This window comes from Bos taurus, chromosome X (genome assembly GCF_002263795.3).
Source record: "Bos taurus isolate L1 Dominette 01449 registration number 42190680 breed Hereford chromosome X, ARS-UCD2.0, whole genome shotgun sequence".
Classification (NCBI taxonomy): Eukaryota; Metazoa; Chordata; class Mammalia; order Artiodactyla; family Bovidae; genus Bos; species Bos taurus.
Genome location: NC_037357.1, coordinates 107,459,313 through 107,483,093, shown reverse-complemented (window position 1 = coordinate 107,483,093; position 23,781 = coordinate 107,459,313). Strand labels below are relative to the sequence as shown.

At 45.6% G+C, this 23,781-nt stretch overlaps 2 protein-coding genes across 3 annotated transcripts; both read left to right on the top strand.

Annotated features, from left to right (window-relative positions):
• The first annotated feature begins 9,571 nt into the window (after positions 1–9,571).
• LOC112445021 (uncharacterized) lies at positions 9,572–10,933 on the top strand. Its single transcript, XM_024988410.1, has 3 exons — positions 9,572–9,673; positions 9,964–10,599; positions 10,664–10,933. The coding sequence occupies exons 1-3, from the start codon at positions 9,572–9,574 to the stop codon at positions 10,931–10,933; spliced, it is 1,008 nt and encodes a 335-aa protein (XP_024844178.1).
• MAGEB16 (melanoma antigen family B, 16) lies at positions 9,575–23,541 on the top strand. 2 transcript variants are annotated; one of them, NM_001105399.2, is given in 3 exon segments: positions 9,605–9,673; positions 21,707–22,026; positions 22,378–23,537. In NM_001105399.2, coding segments are annotated over 2 exon segments (456 nt in total). In that variant the 5' UTR covers positions 9,605–9,673; positions 21,707–22,016; the 3' UTR covers positions 22,824–23,537.
• The last annotated feature ends 240 nt before the right edge of the window (positions 23,542–23,781 follow it).

The following is a 23,781-nucleotide window of genomic DNA, read 5'->3' as shown; positions in this document are numbered from 1 at the left end:
CCGAGTTTTTGTTTTATGTCTTTGAAACTCTTCTTTGAGGGCCTGCATATTAGGATTGTTGTGTCTTTATAATTTCCGTGGTCAGCCCTTGAATACCCTGGGCCAGACTGTCACTTCTTTACATCAGGTCTAAGGGGATGATGGTGTAGCCGTTGGTTACTAAAGGGAGCAGCTGCAGGCCCTACAAGGAGCCAAGGTGAGGACACTTCTTCAATAATTGGGAACCAGGCATGCCAGGACTAAGACAGACCAACAGATTAGTCAATACTAGATATCCCATTGTAGGGGTTGTGGCTGACACACCCCTTCACTTTCTTTTTTTTTTTTCCTGGTGTTCCAGGGAAGCGAGTGCCTTGGTTTGAAGTGGCAACTTCACAGCAAGGGAAGGGACCAAAGCCTAGTTAATAGTTAAAATGATGATCTTGAGTGTGTCCTAAGACTCACTCCAGGGAACAGGGAGCCTGAATGCCAGCCTCTTCTGTCAGTCCAGTATACCTCAGGCAGGGATAAAAGGCCTCATCCCAAAACTCCCTGTGACTTCCGCCCTAGGTATATTAGCTTCTAGGACTTCCATAACAAGTACCACAACTTTGGTGGCTACAATAGCCATAAATTTATCCAATCACAGTTCTGGAGGCCAGAGGTTTGAAATCAAGTTGTTAGCAGTGTTGGTTCCTTCTGGAAGCTCTAAGGCAGAACTTACTCTATGCTTTTCTCCTGGCTTCTGGTGGTTTGCCAGCAATCTTTGCCTGCCTCTGACGTCAGATGACCTCTTCCCCTCTGTGTCTCTTCTATGTCTCTAGTGTCTCTTCTGTGTCTCTATATCCAAATCTTTTTCTCTTTTCTGTTACAAAGATACCAGTCACTGCATTTAAGGCTCACCCTATTCCAGGATGACCCCACCTTAATTTGATCACATTTGCAAGGATCCTGTTTCCAGTTATGGTCACATTCACAGCTAGTGGAGAATAAGACTTGAACACATCTTTTGGGGACACACAATTCAGTCCACTATACCAGAGGCCTTAGGGGCAGGAGGAAGAACAGCCCTGTGGGTACCTAGAATAGCACCCTCAAGGAAACCTGCAAAGATTGTCTTTATTACAACTAAGGAAGTATCTCCCTGTTGAAGATGAGCACACCCTCTATCTTCTTCCTGGTGGACTGGTATTACCTGTTCTCCTGCCCACACTTCTGCCTCATGTCCCTGGCCAGTGTCACCATACCTTGGGAGCAGAGGAGTAAGAAGTTTGGTGAGAAACACCACAAATCCCAAAGTCAGACACCTCCCCTCCTATTTGGGGGGATATTCTCCAGGGCCCCCCTGCTGCTGGCATTCTTAGGAACTTCAGAGAGCCACACCCACTACCATTGTTTCTGCAAGTGCTTCAGCATGAGATCAGATGAAGGTGCCAGGAGCCAAGATGAGAAAAGGATAAGCACCTCTCACTTAAGAGCTGACCCAGAGACCTTCTAATGAGGAAGCATAGTACAGTTGACAGTACAGTTCCTGCTGCACAAGTATAAAATAAGAGACCCACTACAAAAGCAGATGTGTTAAAGATTGTCAACAAAAAGCACAAGCACTACTTCCCTGAAATCTTCACGAGCACTTCAAGCTGATTTTTGGCATGAATGTAGAAAAACCAACCCCAGAAGTCATTCCTATGCCTTTGTCAGCAAGTTGGACATAACCCACAAAGGGAGTTTGACTAGTGGCAGGGAAATGCAAAGACTGGACTCTTGATGCCTCTCCTGGGTTCGGTCTCCATGAATGGCAGTTATGCCACTGAGGAGGAGATCTTAGGATTCCTGAATAGTGTAGGGGAATATGTTGGGAGGAGGCATTTAATTTGAGGGGAGCCCAAGAAACTCCCCACCAGAGATTTGATGCAGGGAAAATACCTGGAGTAGGGGCAGATGACCAGCAGTGATCCTTTATGCTGTGATCTTTGGGGTCCAAGAGCCTGGTTGAAACCTGCAAGATAAAAATCCTGGAAGTTTTGGCCAAGGTCAACATTGCTGTCCCAGTGCTGTCCCAGTGCCTTCCAGTCCTGGTATGAAGAGGCTAGGAGAGATGAGAAAGAAAGAGCTTGAGCAAGAGTTGCAGCCAGGACTGGCACTACTGCCATGGTCAGTTCAAATTCCAGGGCTATGTCAGTAGCTTTTCCTGCCTCTGGTGAAGTCTGAGGCAGATTCTTCATGTTGTGGATGAAGAATGAATCTTCTTAGTAATGGAGGGCCAAAGTGGGGCTGTAGGTGTCTCTGCATTCCTGTTCTGTGTGGAGAATTTTGTCATTTACCTTTTTTCTTTCTTTGTTTTTTTTTTTTTTAAATGTTGTCTTTTTTTACAGAAAGTTTATTTAGCATCAGAATCTAAGTTTATGAATGGCATGGATCACAGGTTTGTTGCTGTTTATCAGGCTTAAGAGTCTTGGTATTTTCTTGGAAATAATAAAAAAAAATCACATAGTGAAATAATTAGGATCACAAAATAGAAGGGAAATAAAATAGTTAATTATTGGGTTTTTTTGTATTTTAGTATTTCTTTTAGTAGAAGTAAAGACACAGATGTGCTTAGCTTATTAAAGAATATAGGAGAAATAAAACCATAGTTAATTAACCTTTAGGCCATAAGCCCTTTCATCCTTTAGACATTATTAGGCATCTGTTCTTTAGAAGCCTCCTTATTAGTACAAGGAATGCTAAAATAAAGATGGTCCAACCCTTGCCCATGGAACTTTAGAGTCTAGGAACAGCTTTCACATGATGAAGATGGTGAAACACTGCACAAATCAAATAGAACAAACAAAAGGAAGGAGTTAAGCAGGATGAGCTGTAGATGAGAACAGTCAAATATAAATCTCAGAAAGGAAGAAGGTTTGAGGTTTTGGACCTGACTGTTTCTTCAGTGGGAGGTATTTTTAAAGTTAAGTTGGATAGTGGGCTAGATGAGGCTGTCAGTGTTGTGAGCAGAAGCCAGACATTCATATGTATCTTAGAGTTGAGAAACTAAGCCTGAAATGAAAAACTGTTCATAACAGTTCTTTTGATATTTTAGGTAAGCCAGAGAGAACTTCTACCTGTGACAGTAACAGAAGGTGTCCTGTACTTTGTCCCAGTGCAGTTGAATCTAGTACAAAAGCTAGGTGTTTTATGTATATTGTATACAGAGAGTTGACCATGATGGCCACTCCATTTCTTCTGAGGGATTCCTGCCTGCAGTAGTAGATATAATGGTCATCTGAGTTAAATTCACCCATTCCAGTCCATTTCAGTTTGCTGATTCCTAGAATGGCGACATTCACTCTTGCCATCTCTTGTTTGACCACTTCCAATTTGCCTCGATTCATGGACCTGACATTCCAGGTTCCTATGCAATATTGCTCGTTACAGCATCGGACTTTGCTTTTATCACCAGTCACATCCACAGCTGGGTATTGTTTTTGCTTTGGCTCCATCCCTTCATTCTTGCTGGAGTTATTTCTCCACTGATCTCCAGTAGCATATTGGGCACCTACTGACCTGGGGAGTTTCTCTTTCAGTATCCTATCATTTTGCCTTTTCATACTGTTCATGGGGTTCTCAAGGCAAGAATACTGAAGTGGTTTGCCATTCCCTTCTCCAGTGGACCACATTCTGTCAGATCTCTCCACCATGACCCTCCCATCTTGGGTTGCCCCACGGGCATGGCTTAGTTTCATTGAGGTAGACAAGGCTGTGGTCCAAGTGTGATTAGATTGACTAGTTTTCAGATTAGACTAGTTTTCAGATTTCAGTTTTCAGATTAGACTAGTTTTCTGTGAGTATGGTTTCAGTATGGTTTCAGTTTAACTCAGATGACCATTATATCTACTACTGCGGGCAGGAATCCCTCAGAAGAAATGGAGTGGCCATCATGGTCAACAAAAGAGTCTGAAATGCAGTACTTGGATGCAATCTCAAAAACGACAGAATGATCTCTGTTCGTTTCCAAGGCCAACCATTCAATATCACAGTAATCCAAGTCTATGCCCCAACCAGTAACACTGAAGGAGCTGAAGTTGAACGGTTCTATGAAGACCTACAAGACCTTTTAGAACTAACACCCAAAAAAGATGTCTTTTTCATTATAGGGGACTGGAATGCAAAAGTAGGAAGTCAAGAAACACCTGGAGTAACAGGCAAATTTGGCCTTGGAATACAGAATGAAGCAGGGCAAAGACTAATAAGGTTTTGCCAAGAAAATGCACTGGTCATAACAAACACCCTCTTCCAACAACACAAGAGAAGACTCTACACGTGGACATCACTAGATGGTCAACACCGAAATCAGATTGATTATATTCTTGGCAGCCAAAGATGGAGAAGCTCTATACAGTCAGCAAAAAGAAGACCAGGAGCTGACTGTGGCTCAGACCATGAACTCCTTATTGCCAAATTCAGACTTAAATTGAAGAAAGTAAGGAAAACCACTAGACCATTCAGGTATGACTTAAATCAAATCCCTTATGGTTATACAGTGGAAGTGAGAAATAGATTTAAGGGCCTAGACCTGATAGATAGAGTGCCTGATGAACTATGGAATGAGGTTCGTGACATTGTACAGGAGACATGATCAAGACCATCCCCATGGAAAAGAAATGCAAAAAAGCCAAATGGCTGTCTGGGGAGGCCTTACAAATAGCTGTGAAAAGAAGAGAAGCGAAAAGCAAAGGAGAAAAGGAAAGATATAAGCATCTGAATACAGAGTTCCAAAGAATAGCAAGGAGAGATAAGAAAGCCTTCTTCAGCGATCAATGCAAAGAAATAGAGAAAAACAACAGAATGGGAAAGACTAGGGATCTCTTCAAGAAAATCAGAGATACCAAAGGAACATTTCATGCAAAGATGGGCTCGATAAAGGACAGAAATGGTATGGACCTAACAGAAGCAGAAGATATTAAGAAGAGATGGCAAGAATACACAGAAGAACTGTACAAAAGAGATCTTCACAACCCAGATAATCACGATGGTGTGATCACTCACCTAGAGCCAGACATCCTGGAATGTGAAGTCAAGTGGGCCTTAGAAAGCATCACTACGAACAAAGCTAGTGGAGGTGATGGAATTCCAGTTGAGCTATTCTAAATCCTGAAGGATGATGCTGTGAAAGTGCTGCACTCAAAATGCCAGTATTTTGGAAAACTCAGCAGTGGCCACAGGACTGGAAAAGGTCAGTTTTCATTCCAATCCCAAAGAAAGGCAATGCCAAAGAATGTTCAAACTACCACACAATTGCATTCATCTCACACGCTAGTAAAGTAATGCTCAAAATTCTCCAAGCCAAGCTTCAGCAATATGTGAACCATGAACTTCCTGATGTTCAAGCTGGTTTTAGAAAAGGCAGAGGAACCAGAGATCAAATTGCCAACATCCGCTGGATCATGGAAAAAGCAAGAGAGTTCCAGAAAAACATCTATTTCTGCTTTATTGACTATACCAAAGCCTTTGACTCTGTGGATCACAATAAACTATGGAAAATTCTGAAAGAGATGGGAATACCAGACCACCTGATCTGCCTCTTGAGACATTTGTATGCAGGTCAGGAAGCAGCAGTTAGAACTGGACATGGAACAACAGACTGGTTCCAAATAGGAAAAGGAGTTCGTCAAGGCTGTATATTGTCACCCTGTTTATTTAACATCTATGCAGAGTACATCATGAGAAACGCTGGACTGGAAGAAACACAAGCTGGCATCAAGATTGCCGGGAGAAACATCAATAACCTCAGATATGCAGATGACACCACCCTTATGGCAGAAAGTGAAGAGGAACTGAAAAGCCTCATGATGAAAGTGAAAGTGGAGAGTGAAAAAGTTGGCTTAAAGCTCAACATTCAGACAACCAAGATCATGGTATCCAGTCCCATCACTTCATGGGAAATAGATGGGGAAACAGTGGGAACAGTGTTAGACTTTATTTTGGGGGGCTCCAAAATCACTGCAGATGGTGACTGCAGCCATGAAATTAAAAGACGCTTACTGCTTGGAAGGAAAGTTATGATCAACCTAGATAGCATATTCAAAAGCAGAGACATTAGTTTGCCAACAAAGGTTCGTCTAGTCAAGGCTATGGTTTTTCCTGTGGTCATGTATGGATGTGAGAGTTGGACTGTGAAGAAGGCCGAGTACTGAAGAATTGATGCTTTTGAACTGTGGTGTTGGAGAAGACTCTTGAGAGTCCCTTGGACTGCAAGGAGATCCAAGCAGTCCATTCTGAAGATCAGCCCTGCGATTTCTTGAAAGGAATGATGCTAAAGCTGAAACTCCAGTACTTTGGCCACCTCATGCGAAGAGTTGACTCATTGGAAAAGACTCTGATGCTGGGAGGGATTGGGGGCAAGAGGAGAAAGGGACGACAGAGGATGAGATGGCTGGATGGCATCACTGACTAGATGGATGTGGGTCTCAGTGAACTCCGGGAGTTGGTGATGGACAGGGTGGCCTGGCGTGCTGCGATTCATGGGGTTGCAAAGAGTCGGACACGACTGAGTGACTGATCTGATCTGATACAGAGAGTTTCTGTGGGAAAAAGTCTGTGACTTGATTGAGGTATGATGTGAAAAAGACGCTGGGTCTGCAATCTTTGTCTTTGGGCTGAGAACTAGAGCCTACTCCATTAAAAAGGACATTTGAATTGTTATCTTTTGTAAGTCTACAAATGGCTAGATTTCTGCTTGTGGTGGAATGAATGAAAATAGGTGTGGTTTGGATGGAATGGCAGCTGGGAGGAGTAGAAGACGATGGCCCTTCACACAAATATTAGGAGCTGTGAATTGTATCCAAATGGAGAAGACTCTTCACCACTCAAATAATATTTTACTGAATGAAAGTCCATGTGCCCAACACACAGTGAGGCCAAACAACACCAAAAGGCTAGAGTCTGGAGCAGAGAAAGGCTTATTGCAGGGCCTTGCAAGGAAATGGGTGGTGGCTCATGCCTTAAAAATCCAGAAGTCATGGTCTGTCAGATCACACAATCTTCCTGTAAACTCCAACAGCACAAATGTTTTCTTGTCAGGTCATCGTCAGGTTATCCTGTATATTTCAAGCTATAGGCAATATTCTTTTAAAGAAGGTGCAGAGCCAGCATGACTAAGCACAGGCACCAGAGCACAAAGGTTACAGTAAGGTTAAAGTAAAAAGTGAAGTGAAGTAAAGTAAAAGGAACACATCTAATATGGAGTCAGATTTGTTCTTGCCTACTACATTATGTCTTCAAATGGGGGAAGTTGACGTTTTACTTGCAAATCAGCATTTTGGTTGATTTACTATTCCATGTCCTATAGCACTTCATGCGCTCTGAGAAATGCATTCACAAACTGTTAATCATCTCAGATATGCCAGGCACTATGATATATGCTTTATATATATTACCTATATTCCAGCAGTCCTAGAATACAGGGCTTATCAAACCCATTTAACAGATGAACAGCCTGAGGCTCATAGAGTTTGGTAATATGCCCATGTTGACAGGGCTAGAATATAACAGAGCTGGGACTAGAAAGGTGATCTGAATTCTTCTAGAACCAACTGTTCTGCTGTCATTTCTTCATAAAAATAGTGCTTTTTCCCCACTTCTCTGCAAAGGCTATTTTTTTTTTTTTTAAATCAAGCAACATATACAAGTGGTCTGTTTGGAGACACTCTATTTGGTTACTTTGGTCTATTTGCCTATGCCTGCACTCACTTTGACTTTTCACTTTCATGCATTGGAGAAGGAAATGGCAACCCACTCCAGTATTCTTGCCTGGAGAATCCCAGGGACGGGGGAGCCTGGTGGGCTGCCATCTATGGGGTTGTACAGAGTCGGACATGACTGAAGCGACTTAGCAGCAGCAGCGCTTATTCCATAAACTCTAAAATATTAAAAAGTTAAGTTTCTAATCCACTTGGAATTGGAATTTGTGTTAATCCATTTGCAAATGAAATCTGTGTTGTGTGAGGGACAGTTTTATTTCTAAACGTCACATTTTGTGTTTAATGTGGATATCAAACTATTGTGTTGTAATTTTTTATTAAACACTATTCTTTCCCCCCGCTTCTCAATAGTAGCTAACTTTCAATAAACCAGGTTATGTACAATGAGTCTGTTTTGGAACATGCCTATATCTATACCACAAACTCTCATTACTGTGATGTTTTCACAATTCTTAATATCATATCTTTTTTTTCAAGAGTATATTGGCTATTCATAGACTTTTGCAAGTCAATTTAAATTTTAGAATTACTTTGTCAAGGTTTGCACACATACACACATACATAAACGTTCACACACAAATTATGTGGCTTCATTGAGAAAGAGACATTATAGTTACTAGTAGATTAAATTTGGGGAAGATGAATATGTTTATGCTTATCTGGTGGCTCAGATGGTAAAGAACCTGCCTGAAACGCAGGAGACCTGGGTTTGATCCCTGGGTTGGGAAAATCCCCTGGAGAAGGGAATGGCTACCTACTCTAGTATTCTTGCCTAGACAATTCTACAGTCCATGGGGTCACAAAGAGTTGGACACAACTGAGTGACTAACACTAAATAACATGCTTATAATATTGAATCTTCCATAGAAATGCATATAATATTTCTCCATTTAGTTAGGATGTAAGCAATTTCAAGAAATATCTGTATCATTTTTCTATGGAGTTCTTATACTTATTTTTAGGAATGAGGTATTTATCATTATAGTTTAAAAGTTATTTTTATTTGAATTCACCTTAATACTGTTTTTTGCTACAGAAAAAGGTGCATTTTTATATATTTGTCTTATACCTAGAAATTTTGTTTAAAACCATTTTATTGCTTTAACAGTTTTTCATTAGTAAATTTACCTCCTACGTGCTCTATTGATGTTTAATTATATTAGCATTGTTTTTGTTTTCTGATGCTTATCTCTTTGGTAGCTGTGTTTCACATTACTTTCCTATATAGAATCTTCGTTAAAGAGTAGGCTGGTGGCTCAGTTAAGCGTCTGTCTATAATCCGGGAGACCCAGGTTCGATCCCTGGGTCGGAAAGATCCCCTGGAGAAGGAAATGGCAATCCACTCCAGTACTATTGCCTGAAAAATCCCATGGACAGCGGAGCCTGGTAGGCTACAGTCCATGGGGTCGCAAAGAGTCGGACACAACTGAGCGACTTCACTTAACTTCACCCACTCTAATATTCTTGGGCTTCCCTTGTGGCTCAGCTGGTAAAGAATCCGCCTGCAATGTGGGAGACCTGGGTTCGATCCCTGGGTTGGGAAGATCCCCTGGAGAAGGAAAAATCTACCTACTCCAGTATTCTGGTCTGGAGAATTTCAGGGACTGAATATTCCATGGGGTCACAAACAGTCCGACACCACTGAGTGACGTTCACTTTCAGAATAAAATGATGATAGACATTTTTGACTACTCAATATTAAAAGATTTCAAAGTTCCCACAGCCTGGCAAAAGCTTTTGTAAAAACTTGGAGCAACACCAGCAGCCACGTCCTCTGAAACTGAGCGCATGCGCACAACGCCCACCCAGCTTGCTGGGTGACCCCGGAAGCTATAGGCTGAGGTCACCGGATGTCATGCCCCCTGGTTTTCCGTTGGAACCACAAGGCTGTGAGAGCTTGGATCGGAAGCGCGAAGTCCCGCAGTGGAAGCACAGGTGCCATTAACTGTCAGGTAAGCCTCTAAATGAGTACCAAGGGGACCCCCCCCCCCGTCCCAGAACGGAGGGCGCCCACCTAATGAGAACACCAACAGAACCCTGGTAAGGTTCCTGCGCAGGCAGGTTCCTGGCTGACCTATCACGCGCTTTCTGTTTGGCCGTCTGAGGTGGTGTCTTTTAGGTGCGGGGCTCAGAGTCCCCGACGTACAGGTCCAAAAGCAAACTCCCCTTAGTAAGTTTAGAGGTGACCCGGCCCCACAGAATAGCAGTGACTCAATGATTCTCGTCAGGGCAATCGGCCCAGGGAGCCTCTAACCCCTTCACCCGCCCTACCCCCACCCTGACACCCTGCCACCCCGACACCCCACCTGCCCTACCCCCACCTCGAACCCCACCCCCACCCCCGAAACCCTATGCGCCCTACCTCAACCCGGCAGCCCACCCCCACACACCACCCGCCATACCCCCACCCCCACCCCCGAGGCCCCACCTGCCCTACCCCACCACCCCACCCCCACCCCGACACCCCGCCACACCCAACACCCCGCCACCCCCGACCCGCCACCCGTCCTACCCCCACGTCGAACCCCACCCCCACCCCCACCCCCGAAACCCCATCCACTCTACGCCCACCTCGAACCCCACCCCCACCCCTGAAACCCTACGCGCCCTACCTCAACCCGGCAGCCCACCCCCACACACCACCCGCCATACCACCACCCCCACCCCCGAGGCCCCACCTGCCCTACCCCACCACCCCACCCCCACCCCGACACCCCGCCACACCCAACACCCCGCCACCCCCGACCCGCCACCCATCCTACCCCCACGTCGAACCCCACCCCCACCCCCGAAACCCCATCCACCCTACGCCCACCTCGAACCCCACCCCCACCCGCGACGCCCCACCCGCCCTACCCCCACCCGCGACGCACCACCCGCCCTACCTCCATCTGACACCCCACCCCCACACCCCACCCGCCCTACCCCCACCTCCACCCCAGACGCCCCACCCGCACTACCCGCACCCCCACCCTGACATCCCGACACCCCACCTGCCGAACCCCACCCCCACACCTGAAGCCCCAGCCGCCCTACCCCCACCCCGACACCCCACCTGCCCTACCTCCACCCGACACCCCACCCCCACACCCCACCCGCCCTACCCCCACCCGAACCCCCGATGCCCCACCCGCACTACCCCCACCGAAACCCCGCCACCCCCAACACCCCACCTGCCCTACCCCCACCTCGAACCCCACCCCCACCCCTGACGCCCCAGCCGCCCTATCTCCACCCTGACACCCCACCCGCCCTACCTCCACCAGACACCCCACCCCCATATGCCACCCCCACTTCGACACCCCACCACCACCCCTGAAAACCCTACCCACCCTACCTCCACCCGACACCCCACCCCCACCCCCGATGCCCCACCCGCCCTACCCCCACCCCACCCGCCCTACCCCCACCCCACCACACCCAACACCCCACCCCGCCCTACCCCCACCCCGACACCCTGACACACCCGATACCCCACCCGCCCTACCTCCACCTCAACACCCCATCCCCAACCCCGAGACCCCATCTGCCCTACCCCCACCCCGACTCCCCACTCGCCCTACCCCCACCCCGACATCCCACACCCCACCTGCCCTACCCCCACCCCGACACCCCACCCACCCTACCCCCATCCCAACACCCAACACCCACCCCCACACCTCACCCACCCTACCCCTACCCTGACACCCCATCTCCACACCCCACCCGGCCTACCCCTACCCTGACACCCCACCCCCACACCCACACCCCACCCGCCCTACCCCCACTCCGACACCCTGCCACACCCTACACCCTACCAGCCCTACCCCCACCCCGACACCCCACTCGCCCTACCCCCACCCCGACATCCTACACCCCACCCGCCCTACTCCTATCCCGACACCCAACCCCAACCCCCAAACCCCACCCGCCCTACCCCCACCTCGACACCCCACCCCCACCCCTGATGCCCCACCCACCATACCCCCACCCAGCCACACCCAACACCCCACCCCACCATACCCCCACCCCGACACCCTGCCACACCCGACACTCCACCCTCCCTACCTCCACCTCAACACCCCATCCCCAACCCCGACACCCCATCTGCCCTACCCCACCCTGACACCCCACTCGCCCCACCCCACCCCGACACCCCACCCGCACCCGACACCCCACCCGCCCTACCCCCATCCCGACACCCATTCTCCACCCCCACACCCCCCCCACCCTACCCCTACCCTGACACCCCACCCCCACCCCCGATGCCCCACCCACCCTACCCCCACCTTGACACCCCACCACACCCTACACCCCACCCGCCCTACCCCCACCCCAACACCCCACCCCCACACCCCATCCGCCCTACCCCACCCCAACATCCCACACCCCACCTGCCCTACCCCCACCCCAACACCCCACCCGCCCTACCCCCACCACGACATCCCACACCCCACCTGCCCTACCCCCACCCCAACACCGCACCCACCCTACCCCCACCTCGACACCCCACCCCCACCACGACACCCCACCCACCCTACCCCACCCCGACACCTCCCCCCCACCCCCAACACCCCACCCACACACCTCATTCGTACCACCCCACCCTCACATGCCCACCATGACCCCCAACACCCCACCCGCCAATACCACCCTACCCCCATCCCTCACTAGTAGGGGAAAAAGTGCTGCTGCTTTGCTCAGCCCTTGGAGTCTGAGGGAGTGGAAGCGTTAGTCTGGGGTAGACGATGTCATGGCACCACAGGAAGGCGTCTCAGGCCACTGCACTGTTGGGGATTCTCCCCCCGGGACTTGGAAACGACGAACCTGAAAGAATGACACTCAGACAGTCTCTTGCAAGGACTGACAAGTTTATTTCTGCAGTCAAGCTTTTTTATAGAAGCAGGAACAAAGAGCTTAAAGTATATGGCCAGCAGAGCGCATACGGGGTTAACACATAATCAGTAAAAACATTTCAAGGACAGCACGCTCTAAGTGACTCATGGGCTTATCCCACAACCCGTTTTCTCAAGTAACATCCCTATTTATTATTAAATCTTGGCGCCGAGCATAACCAACGGCAGGAGATGTTTTTCTGTCTGCAGCACAAAGCCGGGTACTTCTGGCCCTTTGCCATTTTCCCAAGGACTTTCTCCTTTTACGGATATTTTGTACTAGGCTTCCCAACATATCCTCCTTTTGTTTTTAAATTAAGCACGTTGGCTGCTAGTTGGACTCCATTGTGGGAGGCATGGAGTCTTGAGTAGAGACTTCTGTATCCTATAAGCAATGACAAAAAGAGCAGGGTGATTAATACATATATAAAAATATTGCTTCCTGAAAGCCAAGCTCTAGGGTCTAGAGATGATAGGGTTTTGGTTAAAATATCATAGAATTGAGTGCTATACAATTCCCTAGGTACCCTAACTTGAAAATTAGCAACTTGTTTCAACAAATTGATGTCTAAACTTGAGTTATCTGTGAGATCCTGCAAATGTGCCTTAACTTTATCTCAGGGATATTCAGTGGTATTATAGGGCATGTTAGTCAGACAAAAAGAAGTATAATTCCAATGACAATGTATGTGTGTTTGGAAAGTCAGTTGTTGCATTTGATCTCTTAAATAGATAACCACAGTTTGTAACTCATTAATTCGTGTTTGTAATTGCTGATCTATTTGAGCTTGTCGAGTCCACAGATCATGAGAGTCCTTGTGCCAAGCAGTGATAAAATCATGATTTTGTATAGAATTATGTAAAGCCATACCAGACAAAGTTCTGTAGTCACAATGGAGATAAGGCTTAAGATGCCTGCAATAATCCACTCAATGATGCGCTTAGATCGCCTAAGCCTAGTTTTCAACAATACAGAAAGAAATACAGAATCAGTCCAAGGCTCAGTTAAGTTTATGGGAAGCCATAACTCAGATCGTTGTTTAACTAGCGCAATGGTAGCATTGTGATAGGAAATGGTGTGATTAGGCAGGTATACAATGCACATGCAGTACAATTGACAATCCTGGCTGATAAGTCAATATCAAAATGCCCTACAATAAACAAGTATGGAAGGTGAACACGTGATTGAATATAGCCAGTACTATTATATAGGAAGGTATAATCAGAAGGATGAAGCACACCCATAGTCCCATAAACATTAGCGAAGTGCCCTAAAGCTGCTGGAATTTTTCCAAATGTGCCATTGCTCTGGCCCCACAATGGGGACGACAATCCTGGGTCATGGGGGTGATAAGCCCCCGTTATACCAATTCTGCAATATGTCCTTATCAGTCCAGAAACTTATCTTAGATTTATGAAAGCCTCCAATGCTTGATGTATTAAACCAGGAGCAGTTATGATATTCCTCTTGTTCTTCAGTGTCTGCTCAGCCTGATGAGTCATGTTTTTCACTTGAGCCCATGTCGGGTAAGGATTCAGATGATGGCGTTTCCTCATTGGCTCCTCCAGGGTCATTGATGAGACCCTTCGCGTCAACTTCGTCACTTCCCGAGGGAGTCCCGTCTTGGGGTCCCTCTCGGTAACGGACGTAGTGAAGGGGAACCCAGATTTCCTCTCCATCTGCAACGACAAGACCATAACCCTTGGCTAGGAGTCGTAAGATTCTTGGCAGCCACTGATTAAATTGCTTATACCATATTGGTGTATTGATTTCTAATTTACTGTTTTTGTCTTCTGTAAAATGTCTATCTGCACGAGTGTCAGAATTATTTTTTGTTAAGTTTAAAAAATTCAGGAAATAAAGAGTTAAAGATAATAGTAATTAAGGGTTCATGGGATAAGAAGTGTATCTCTTCTTCTATATTTCTCCTTTCTGTTTTAATAAATGAGTTTTTAGGGTGCAGTGGGCTCTTTCAATAATGGTTTGATCTTGAGGATTATAGGGTATTCCTGTAATGTGTGTTAGGTTCCATTCTGAAGAGATAGGTACTGCCCAGATAAAGCCTGAAAATGTATCAACTGAGACAAAAGAAATTTTCCTAAGGAGCAGTGAGTGAAATCAGATTGACAAAGGGAATTAGGTTGTTGCCCCCAGGGATTAATTCCTGAAATCGTAGTGCGTAAGTGCAGAGGGGTGCAGACATCATAGGTTTTAATAATATGCCGTGCTTCATTGAGAGGAATATGGTATTTAGAGTGCAATCTGTTAGCATCGGTATGAAGATTAGCATGTTCGTCATTGGTAGATGTAAAACTGGGAGCTATGAGCTTGTCAATAGCATCATTTTTTGTGACCAGAGGGCCAGGTAAACCTGAATGAGCATGTATATGTGCAATAAAGAAGAGTTCGGTACGTGAGCAAATTAAAGCTTGGGTTTGTGAAAAGAGAGTATACAATTCTTCATCTAGGTTGTATAAAAAGGCGGTAACAAAATCAGGAAAAAGGGAAGCAAGATAATTGGAATCAGTATATATGTTGAAGGATAATGGTTGAAGTGACAAAAGAGCATATTAAGCATACAATTCAACTCTTTGTATTGAAGAATAGGTAGTGGGTAATTTCTCTTTGATATCAAGGCCAACAATCCCTGCTATGCCTTTCTTGTTGCCATCAATGAAATAGGTGGGTGCATTGGTAATAGGCTGGGATGCAATGATATTAGTTACAATGAATTTAGTACATTGTAGAAAGTCCCATAATTTTCCTTTCAGCAAATGAAATGAGATAACATTTTGAAAATCACTTAATGCCATTTGCATGGTCAAGTTATATTGTAAGGCAATTTGCAATTCCTTTTTTGTCAAGGGAACGTGTATTGCATATGGATCAAATCCAGTCAGAGTTTGTACATGGCTTCTTCCTGACACAATTAAGTGCCTTATTTTCTCAATATATGATGCAATTTTTTTAGACTGTTTAGTGTGTAAATATACCCATTCTATTGGGCTATGTTGAGCTATAATTGCAGTGGGCGAATGTTCAGTGGGGAATATATATAAAGAAACTGGATGATCATAATCTAGCCGAGTTGAAAAAGATTATTGAATGTGTTTCTCCATTAAGGCCAGTTCTTCTTTGGCCTCTTTTGTTAGCTGCCTAGGGCTATTAGGGTCAGGGGATCCCTCTAAAATTTTAAATAGATTTTGTAAGGCATAGGTGGGGATGCCAACAGATGGCCGTAGCCAATTAATATCTCCTAGCAATTTTTGAAAATCATTCAGTGTGCGTAGAGATTGCACAGAAGTTTGAGTTTTTTGAGGTTTGATTTTAGATTCTTCCAGAACATGTCCTAGATAATTAAAGGGTGCTTTCCAATGAATTTTATCTGGTGCTACAAGCAGGCCATGATTTTGAAGAGTAGTAGTAACTTCATAATATAACTGTTGTAAACAGTGTTCAGATTTCATAGAAGTATATCATCCATGTAATGAATTATAAACACAGTAGGATGTTTATCTCTAATGGATTATAATAAAACAGATATGAGATATTGGCAAATGGTAGGGGAGTTCATCATTCCCTGAGGTAGCACCTTCCATTGAAATCTTTTAACAGGAGCCATGTGATTTATAGAAGGAACTGCAAAGGCAAAATGTTTTCTATCTTTAGGGTGCAAAGGTATAGTAAAAAAACAGTCTTGTAAGTCAATAATAACTATAGACCATCCTTTTGGTACCATAGAAGGGGAGGGCAATCCGGGTTGTAAGGGCCCCATAGGTAACATGGTATTGTTAACATTTCTTGAATCTATCAACATTTGCCATTTTCCTGATTTCTTTTTTAATACAAAAACAGGGAATTCCATGGGGAAAATGAAGGTTCTATACGAGCTTTTTGTAATTGTTCATTAACTAATTGCATAAGAGTTGCCAATTTTTCTTTAGTTAGGGGCCATTGAGGTGTCCATACTGGGGTATCAGATTCCCAATCAAGGGGCAGCGGTGTTAACTCAATGGCCCCCATTAAAAAGGTTCATTTAAAGAAATTGTGGCTTTCGTTTGTTCAAGAAAATCTCGTCCCCATAAATTGATAGGGATATAAGTAATATATGGTTTAAGATAAGCTACAATTTGATCAGGGCCATACACTTGTAAATAGGATGCATTGACAAAAGTTTGTTTGGCATCAGTTTCACCCACTCCTAATAGTCTAGAAGGAACCATAATTTTACCCCAATCGAGGGGCCATTCTGCAGCTCTAATGATTGAAATGTTAGCTCCGGTATCTAACATGCCTGTGAAATTCTTTCCCCGTATGCGTAAAGTAAGCATGGGTTTCTGATGTTCCTTTAATAAGGTGGATAGTGCAGCAGTAAGGTTGGTACTGCCAAAGCCTCCCTGCAGAACTTTATCAGATGCCTTCATTGGTTTAACATATGGCAAAAGTAATAATTGTGCAGAATGTTCCCATTTTGTAAGTATACATTTCCCATTTTCACAACATTTACCACAACATGTATTTCCCCTTCATAATCTTCGTCCATAACACCGGTCAATACCATTAAACCTCTCATTGTGCAGCTAATATGTCCTGCAGGAATCCCGATGAGGACCCCAAATAAATTCTTAGGAATCCTCTGACCCCAGGAGGGAGGGTGTGCACAGCATCTACCCTTCTTGTCAGCTCTCCATGTCCTGTCATGAGGTTTTTCTCACTTGCATTTCTGGGGTCTCACACAGATGGGGCCTTATTTGAACTTGTGGACCTTAGGCAGCACATGGCACTGGACACATTACCTACCTGGATTCAGTCTGAGGAATGCATGGGAGGATTGTGGGACTAACCAAGTAATGGCAGAGGGGGCTCCACAGCCCTGAGAGATCCAGGGAGTGAAACAGGCAGAGGCCATCCTTCCTTTGCTTCTCTGAGTCTCAGGAAGGTAAAGATTTATTCTGAATTTATTGTTGCTGTTCAGTCTCTAAGTTGTGTCTGACTCTGTGTGACACCATGGACTGCAGCACGCTAGACTTCCTGGTCCTCTTACTATCTCCTACACTTTGCTCAAACTCATGTCCCTTGAGTCAGTGATGCTGTCCAACCATTTTGTCCCCTCTAGCCCCATTGTCTCCCTGCCATCAATCTTTCCTAGCATCAGGGTCTTTTCCAAGGAGTCTGCTCTTTGCATCAGGTGGTCAAAGTATTGCACTTCAGCTTCAGCATCAGTCCTTCCAATGAATATTCAGGGTTGACTTTTTTTTAGGATTGACTGGCTTGATCACCTTGCAGTCCAAGGGACTCTCAAGAGTCATCTCCAGCACTGCACTTCAAAAGCATCAATTCTTCAGCTCTCAGCCTTCTTTGTGGTCCATTTTTCACGTCTGTACATGAATACTGGAAAAGGCATAACTCTTGACTATATGGACCTTTGTCAGCAAACTGATGTCTCTGCTTTTTAATATGCTATCTAGGTTTGTTACAGCTTTCCTTCCAAGGAGCAAGCATCTTTTAATTTCATGGCTGCAGTCACTGTCCACAGTGATTTTGAAGCACACATACAATCAAAGCTATGGTTTTCCCAGTAGTCATGTAGAGATATGAGAGTTGTACCATAAAGAAGGCTGAGTGCTGAAGAATTGATGCTTTAGAACTGTGGTGCTGGGGAAAACTCTTGAGAGTCCTTTGGACTGCCCAAGGAGATCAAACCAGCCAGTCCTAAAGGAAATCAACCCTGTTGGAAGGACTGGTGCTGAAGCTGAAGTGCAATACTTTGACCACCTAATGTGAAGAGCCATCTCCTTGGGAAAGACCCTGACACTGGGAAAGATTGAGGGCGGGGGGAGAAGGGGTATGCAGAGGATGAGATGGTTGGATGGCATCACTGACTCAAGGGACATGAGTTTGAGCAAACTGTGGGAAATAGTGAAGGAGAGGGTAGCTTGGCATCCTGTAGTTCATGGGGGTCACAAAGAGTTGGACACAACTGAGTGACTGAACAGCAGCAACAATTCCAGAACAGCCCACTAACATCAAGCTCGTCTATTCCCCTGTGGCTAAGCATGTGAGATCTCTAGAAAGGTTGAAGTAGAAAGGTTGACCATGTATCAGATAATTTCATCATTTTTAGTTTTAGGAATTTGTGAGCCTTGGTCTAAAAAAGCTAAGTTGGTTATCAGAAGGAGGATTCCCAAGTGCTTAAAGTATACACAGTAAGAGCCCAGAGTTATCAGTGAGGAAACATTCACTTCCAGATACATTTGATCCCACAGTGTCCACAGATATTGTCACCCTAGGAAGTTGTGGACAGGGATATCCAGAGGAAATATTCCCTTGCTTCCTCTTTGGAAGTCATGAAAGAATGGGCATCAGATCAGAAGAGGAGTCTTATACAGTGTGCCCTGTATAAGTCTTATACAGGGCACACCATTCCAGTGCAGGTGTGATCTCCATGAACTTCACTCTGCCTCTGCATTTAGCCCTTGTAAGCCTGAGGAAAGAGTGGTCGGAATTCCTACATTCTACTTTAGTCTTCTGAGGGCTCAGGGAAGTGATTTATGTTTATCTGAGTGGGGTCCTTGGGATTACAAAGGACAGAGTAGAAGGAGTTCCAGAAACTTAAGACACAGATTTAGGACCGAGAGCCTAAGTTACCCTAGGATGGGGTAGAAGAAGGGTGGCAACAAGGATACACTCTTAACCATCAGTCCAGGGAAGCAGACAGGATGATATGCTGCTCCTCTTCCTTCTTGGGCTTTCAGTGAGGAGAGTGTTGGGATATACAGGGCTTAGCACATGAAGTGAGCAAAAGATGAGTCCCAAGGCCTGTTAAGACCAAGGTAAGGTCCTTAAATGAGGTTTGAGAGGGCTGCCAGCCCCAGAACAGAGGGGTCCAGATTATCTTAACCATACTGTCAACACTGGTAAGCCTGCTATGGTGATTGTGTAGGATTCCCCATCCTTTATTTCTCAGTTGTCTCAGTGAATAGATCTCGCTTTTTGAGGGGGTGGGCAGGGATGGCCTTTGGTATCAGAAGGTGATGACTAAAGCTCTGCTGCTAAGCTAAGTCACTTCAGTCATGTCCGACTCTGTGCGACCCCATAGACAGCAGCCCATCAGGCTTCCCCGTCCCTGGGATTCTCCAGGCAAGAACACTGGAGTGGGTTGCCATTTCCTTCTCCAATGCGTAAAAGTGAAAAGTGAAAGTGAAGTCGCTCAGTCGTGTCCAGCCCTCAGCGACCCCATGGACTACAGCTTTCCAGACTCCTCCGTCCATGGGATTTTCCAGGCAAGAGTACTGGAGTGGGGTGCCTTTACTAGTTGCCAAAGTAAAGCCCCCGAGAAAGGACTGAGAGAATTTCCCGTCCCAGAAGATAGGAGCCAAAGTCATTTTAGATCTGCTGTCAGCTTTGCAAGGCCCCATGCAAAGCTATCAGACTGAAACATCGCCACATTTACTACTTAGTGAATTCAGGGTTATGAAGATTGGTTTGTGAACATAATGTGGGATCCCACTACTTGTTATAAGTCAAGGAAAGTATCCTAATTGAGGCTTATGGGGATATCAACTCTAGAAACTTACGATCTCAACAAAGCTGTATTCGTCTCATGTTTGGGAACTCTGCATGTCAGATCCTCTTAATACTTCCTCAGAGGTTGCAGGGGCATGACTCTCTAGTGTGAGGAACAACTTCTGGTCATCAGAGGGAAGGATTCTCATACACTGTCAAAATTCAAAGTAAAGGCATTTTTTTAAGCAAAGAGCTGACTATCTACTCGAACATAGATGGGACACTCTCATATACCTGTTGTGACTTTGTACTCATTCCCTGGGATGTCCTAGACAAGGCTAGCCAGAAGTCTCATCAGCTCACTTCTAGGGAGGTGGCAGTCATGGTCTGAAGGAGGTGGCACAAATCAGGAGGCAGTACAATAGTCTGTGTGGAGACATAGAGAAAGACACAATGGAATCCAGCCCAGAACATAGGGTTGTCAAAGAGCCCCAGAACTTTATCAGCTTAGGGAACCTGGTCAAAGATCTCAGGACAACTTCCCTGCTTTCTTCCTTCTTGGATGTTACAGACAGCTGATGTCCTTGGTCTATGTCCTATATCATATGAAGTCAGCAAAGGAAGGAGGCCAGGGTCTGTCACAGTAAGGATGAAGAATAAGGTCTGAGGAGTCAATCCACCCAAGAAAAGAGGGAGCTCCACATTGTCTAGTTCTTATTATCTAGTTCTTATTATTGGCCTAAGGAAGACCTAGTAGAGGTAGTTAGAAAGTGTACTTCCTCAGTTCTTCCTGAGCTGACTCTGAAAGATAGGGAACTCTTGTATGCAGACAGATTGGCACCAGTTTGCAGAGTGATCAAGTCTGAGGCCCTGCCAGTAGTCAAGACAAAGACACTGAATACTGAGGGAACACTGATCCCAGTAGAAGAGGGATAACAAAGAGTTCAGCCCTGCACTGTTGTCAGTGCTGAGAGTCTATGGGAAAAGATGTCAAGGGGCTGTGTCCTCTAATTACCCCAATTAGATCTCAGTAGGTCAGGGCTTTGTTCTGAGTGGCAGTGTTATGGCAGCAAGTAGAGATCCCCAGACTTATGTAGATTCAAAGTAACATACCAAGTGAAACTAGGGGGACCACAACACCAACAGAGATAGCATCTACAATTTTAACTTTGTTGTCATCCCTGGGAAATCACAGAGATTCTGGAGAAGGTACCTCAGCACATCCTCCTCAGTCATTTTAGGGGATGTGACATTAGTTGGTCTTAGGAGAATAGCCTCATATTTAAGCATGGGAGAAGAGATCCTGGCACAGACCAAGGTAATGAAACTGAGTGAGAACCAATGGAACCACCCTTTTCAGAAGGGTAATGGTGCTACAGAGACATAATACACCTGCCTATGTGATCCCTGAGAATTTTTAGCCTGGGTTGACTGCCTGGTCCCTGAGGAACATTAAGATTCCTCCTTCATGAGGGACACAGCACCAGGAGACCTGTGAGACCCTAAAGCACTGTTAGCAAAATCCACTGAAGGCAACTTTTATCTGAGCCAGCACAGTTGAGTATACCAGCTGAGGCCACTCATATCTGCCTTTTTTCCCTTAGGTGGTGATTTCCCATTGCCCACTGCTGCCAAATGCCGCCCGTAAGAATCAAACTGTCTAAGCGTTTTCAGAGTTCACGACGTGCACAGCATCAATCCCGTCAAGCCTCCACTCAGTCCCAGAACCTGGAGGTTGCACAGCTCTCCAGGGCTCTGGAGGAGACCCATCTCCTCCCCCATCCTCAAATGCCTGGAAATTCGAAGGAGGCTCCTGGTGGTGATAAACCCAGTACTCCTGAGGGTCCTCAGAGTTTCTCTGCATCTTCCATTGGCATCACAGCCTCTGCATCCAGCAAATCAAATGAGGTCTCCATGAATCAAGGTGAGGAGAATAGTCCAGGCACCTCAGAGGCTGTGCCAGGCACCTCAGAGGCTGTGCAAGGCTCCTCACAGGCTGTGTCAGGCACTTCAGAGGCTGTGCCAGATTTCATGAATGTGCCTATGGATGCCCTAGATAGTAAAATAGCTGTGTTGGTGAATTTCCTGCTGCTCAAGTATCGAATGAAAGAGCCAGTAACAAAAGCAGATATGCTCCAGGTTGTCAATAACGATTGTGAAGTCCACTTCCCTGAGATCCTCCTGAGAGCCTCTGAGCGCATAGAGATGCTCTTTGGCCTTGATCTGAAGGAAGTGGATCCCACCAACCACTGCTATGGCATTTTCATTACATCAGGTCTCACCTATGATGGTATGATGCACGGTGAAGCAGGCGTGCCCAAGGTCGGCATCCTGATACTTATCCTGGGTGTGATCTTCATGAAGGGCAACTGTGCCACCGAAGAAGAAGTTTGGGAAGTTCTGAATGTGACCGGGCTATATCCTGGGAAGAAGCACTTCATCTTTGGGGAGCCCAAGCAGCTCATCACCGAAGATTTCGTGAGGGAAGGATACCTAGAGTTCCGACAGGTGGCCAGCGCTGATCCTGCGCAGTCTGAGTTCCTGTGGGGCCCCAGAGCTCATGCCGAAACCACCAAGATGAAGGTCTTGAAGTTCATCGCCAAGGTTCATGGGACTGACCCAAGTTCTTTCCCATCTCAGTATGAGGAGGCTTTGCAAGATGAAAAAGAGAAAGCTCAGGCCAGAATTTCAGCCAAGGGTCTCCGCCACTCCAAGTTCTAGTGTTGAGACTAGCAGCTTCTTCCTCAACTAGGGATAGTTTCTTCATGCATTGTTCAAAGAGGCAGTTAGTGTTCATAGAATTTAGATTTGAGGTGGGGCTGAAAGGAGAACAGTATATATGACCGTGTGTTCCTATTTTGTATGTGTAACATGAAAATTTATTCTTTTTCATATATACATTATTTAAATGATTATTTTAATATAGGTTTAATTGCTTTCAAAACTTTATGAGTGATTATTGATGTTGCATTTCATGTTATAATATATAATTGTAAGAGCTCTGTTGTTTTAGAAATTGTGAATCCATCCATTTTGTTTTGTCATCTGAAACAAGATAACATGATACTGCTGTAGGCGTGCATGTATATGTGCTAAGTCACTTCATTTGTGTCTGACTGTTTTCGACCCTATGGGCTGTAGCCCACTAGGCTCCTTTGTCCATGGGATTCTCCAGATAAGATTACTGGAATGGGTTGCTGTGCCCTCCTCCAGGGGATCTTCCAGACCAGAGATCAAGCACAAGTCTGCATCTCCTGCATTTCAGGAAGATTCTTTATCTGCTGAGCCACCAGGGAAGCCCACTGCTATAGACATTTCCTTGCAAATGTGAAAGAAACCGACTTTTAGATGCACTCCAAAGAAAAAAATGTGACTGAAATCTTAGTTCTCTTGTCTTTTCAATGCTTATTTTATAAAATTAAATGATAAGTGCAATGAATTTGCCTCGTTCTTTCAAGAATGTGTATGAAATGTTCTTATCTAGTTGCTAATTTGTGTCTGACCCTTTTGCAACCCTATGAAAAGTAGCCCGCCAGGCTAACTCTGTCCATGGAATTTCCCAGGCAAGAATACTGGAGTGGGTTGCAGTTTCTTTCTCCAGGGAATCTTCCTGACCCAAGGATTGAACCTACTTCTCCTGTGTGGAAGATGGATTTTTTTTATTGCTGAGCCACTGGGG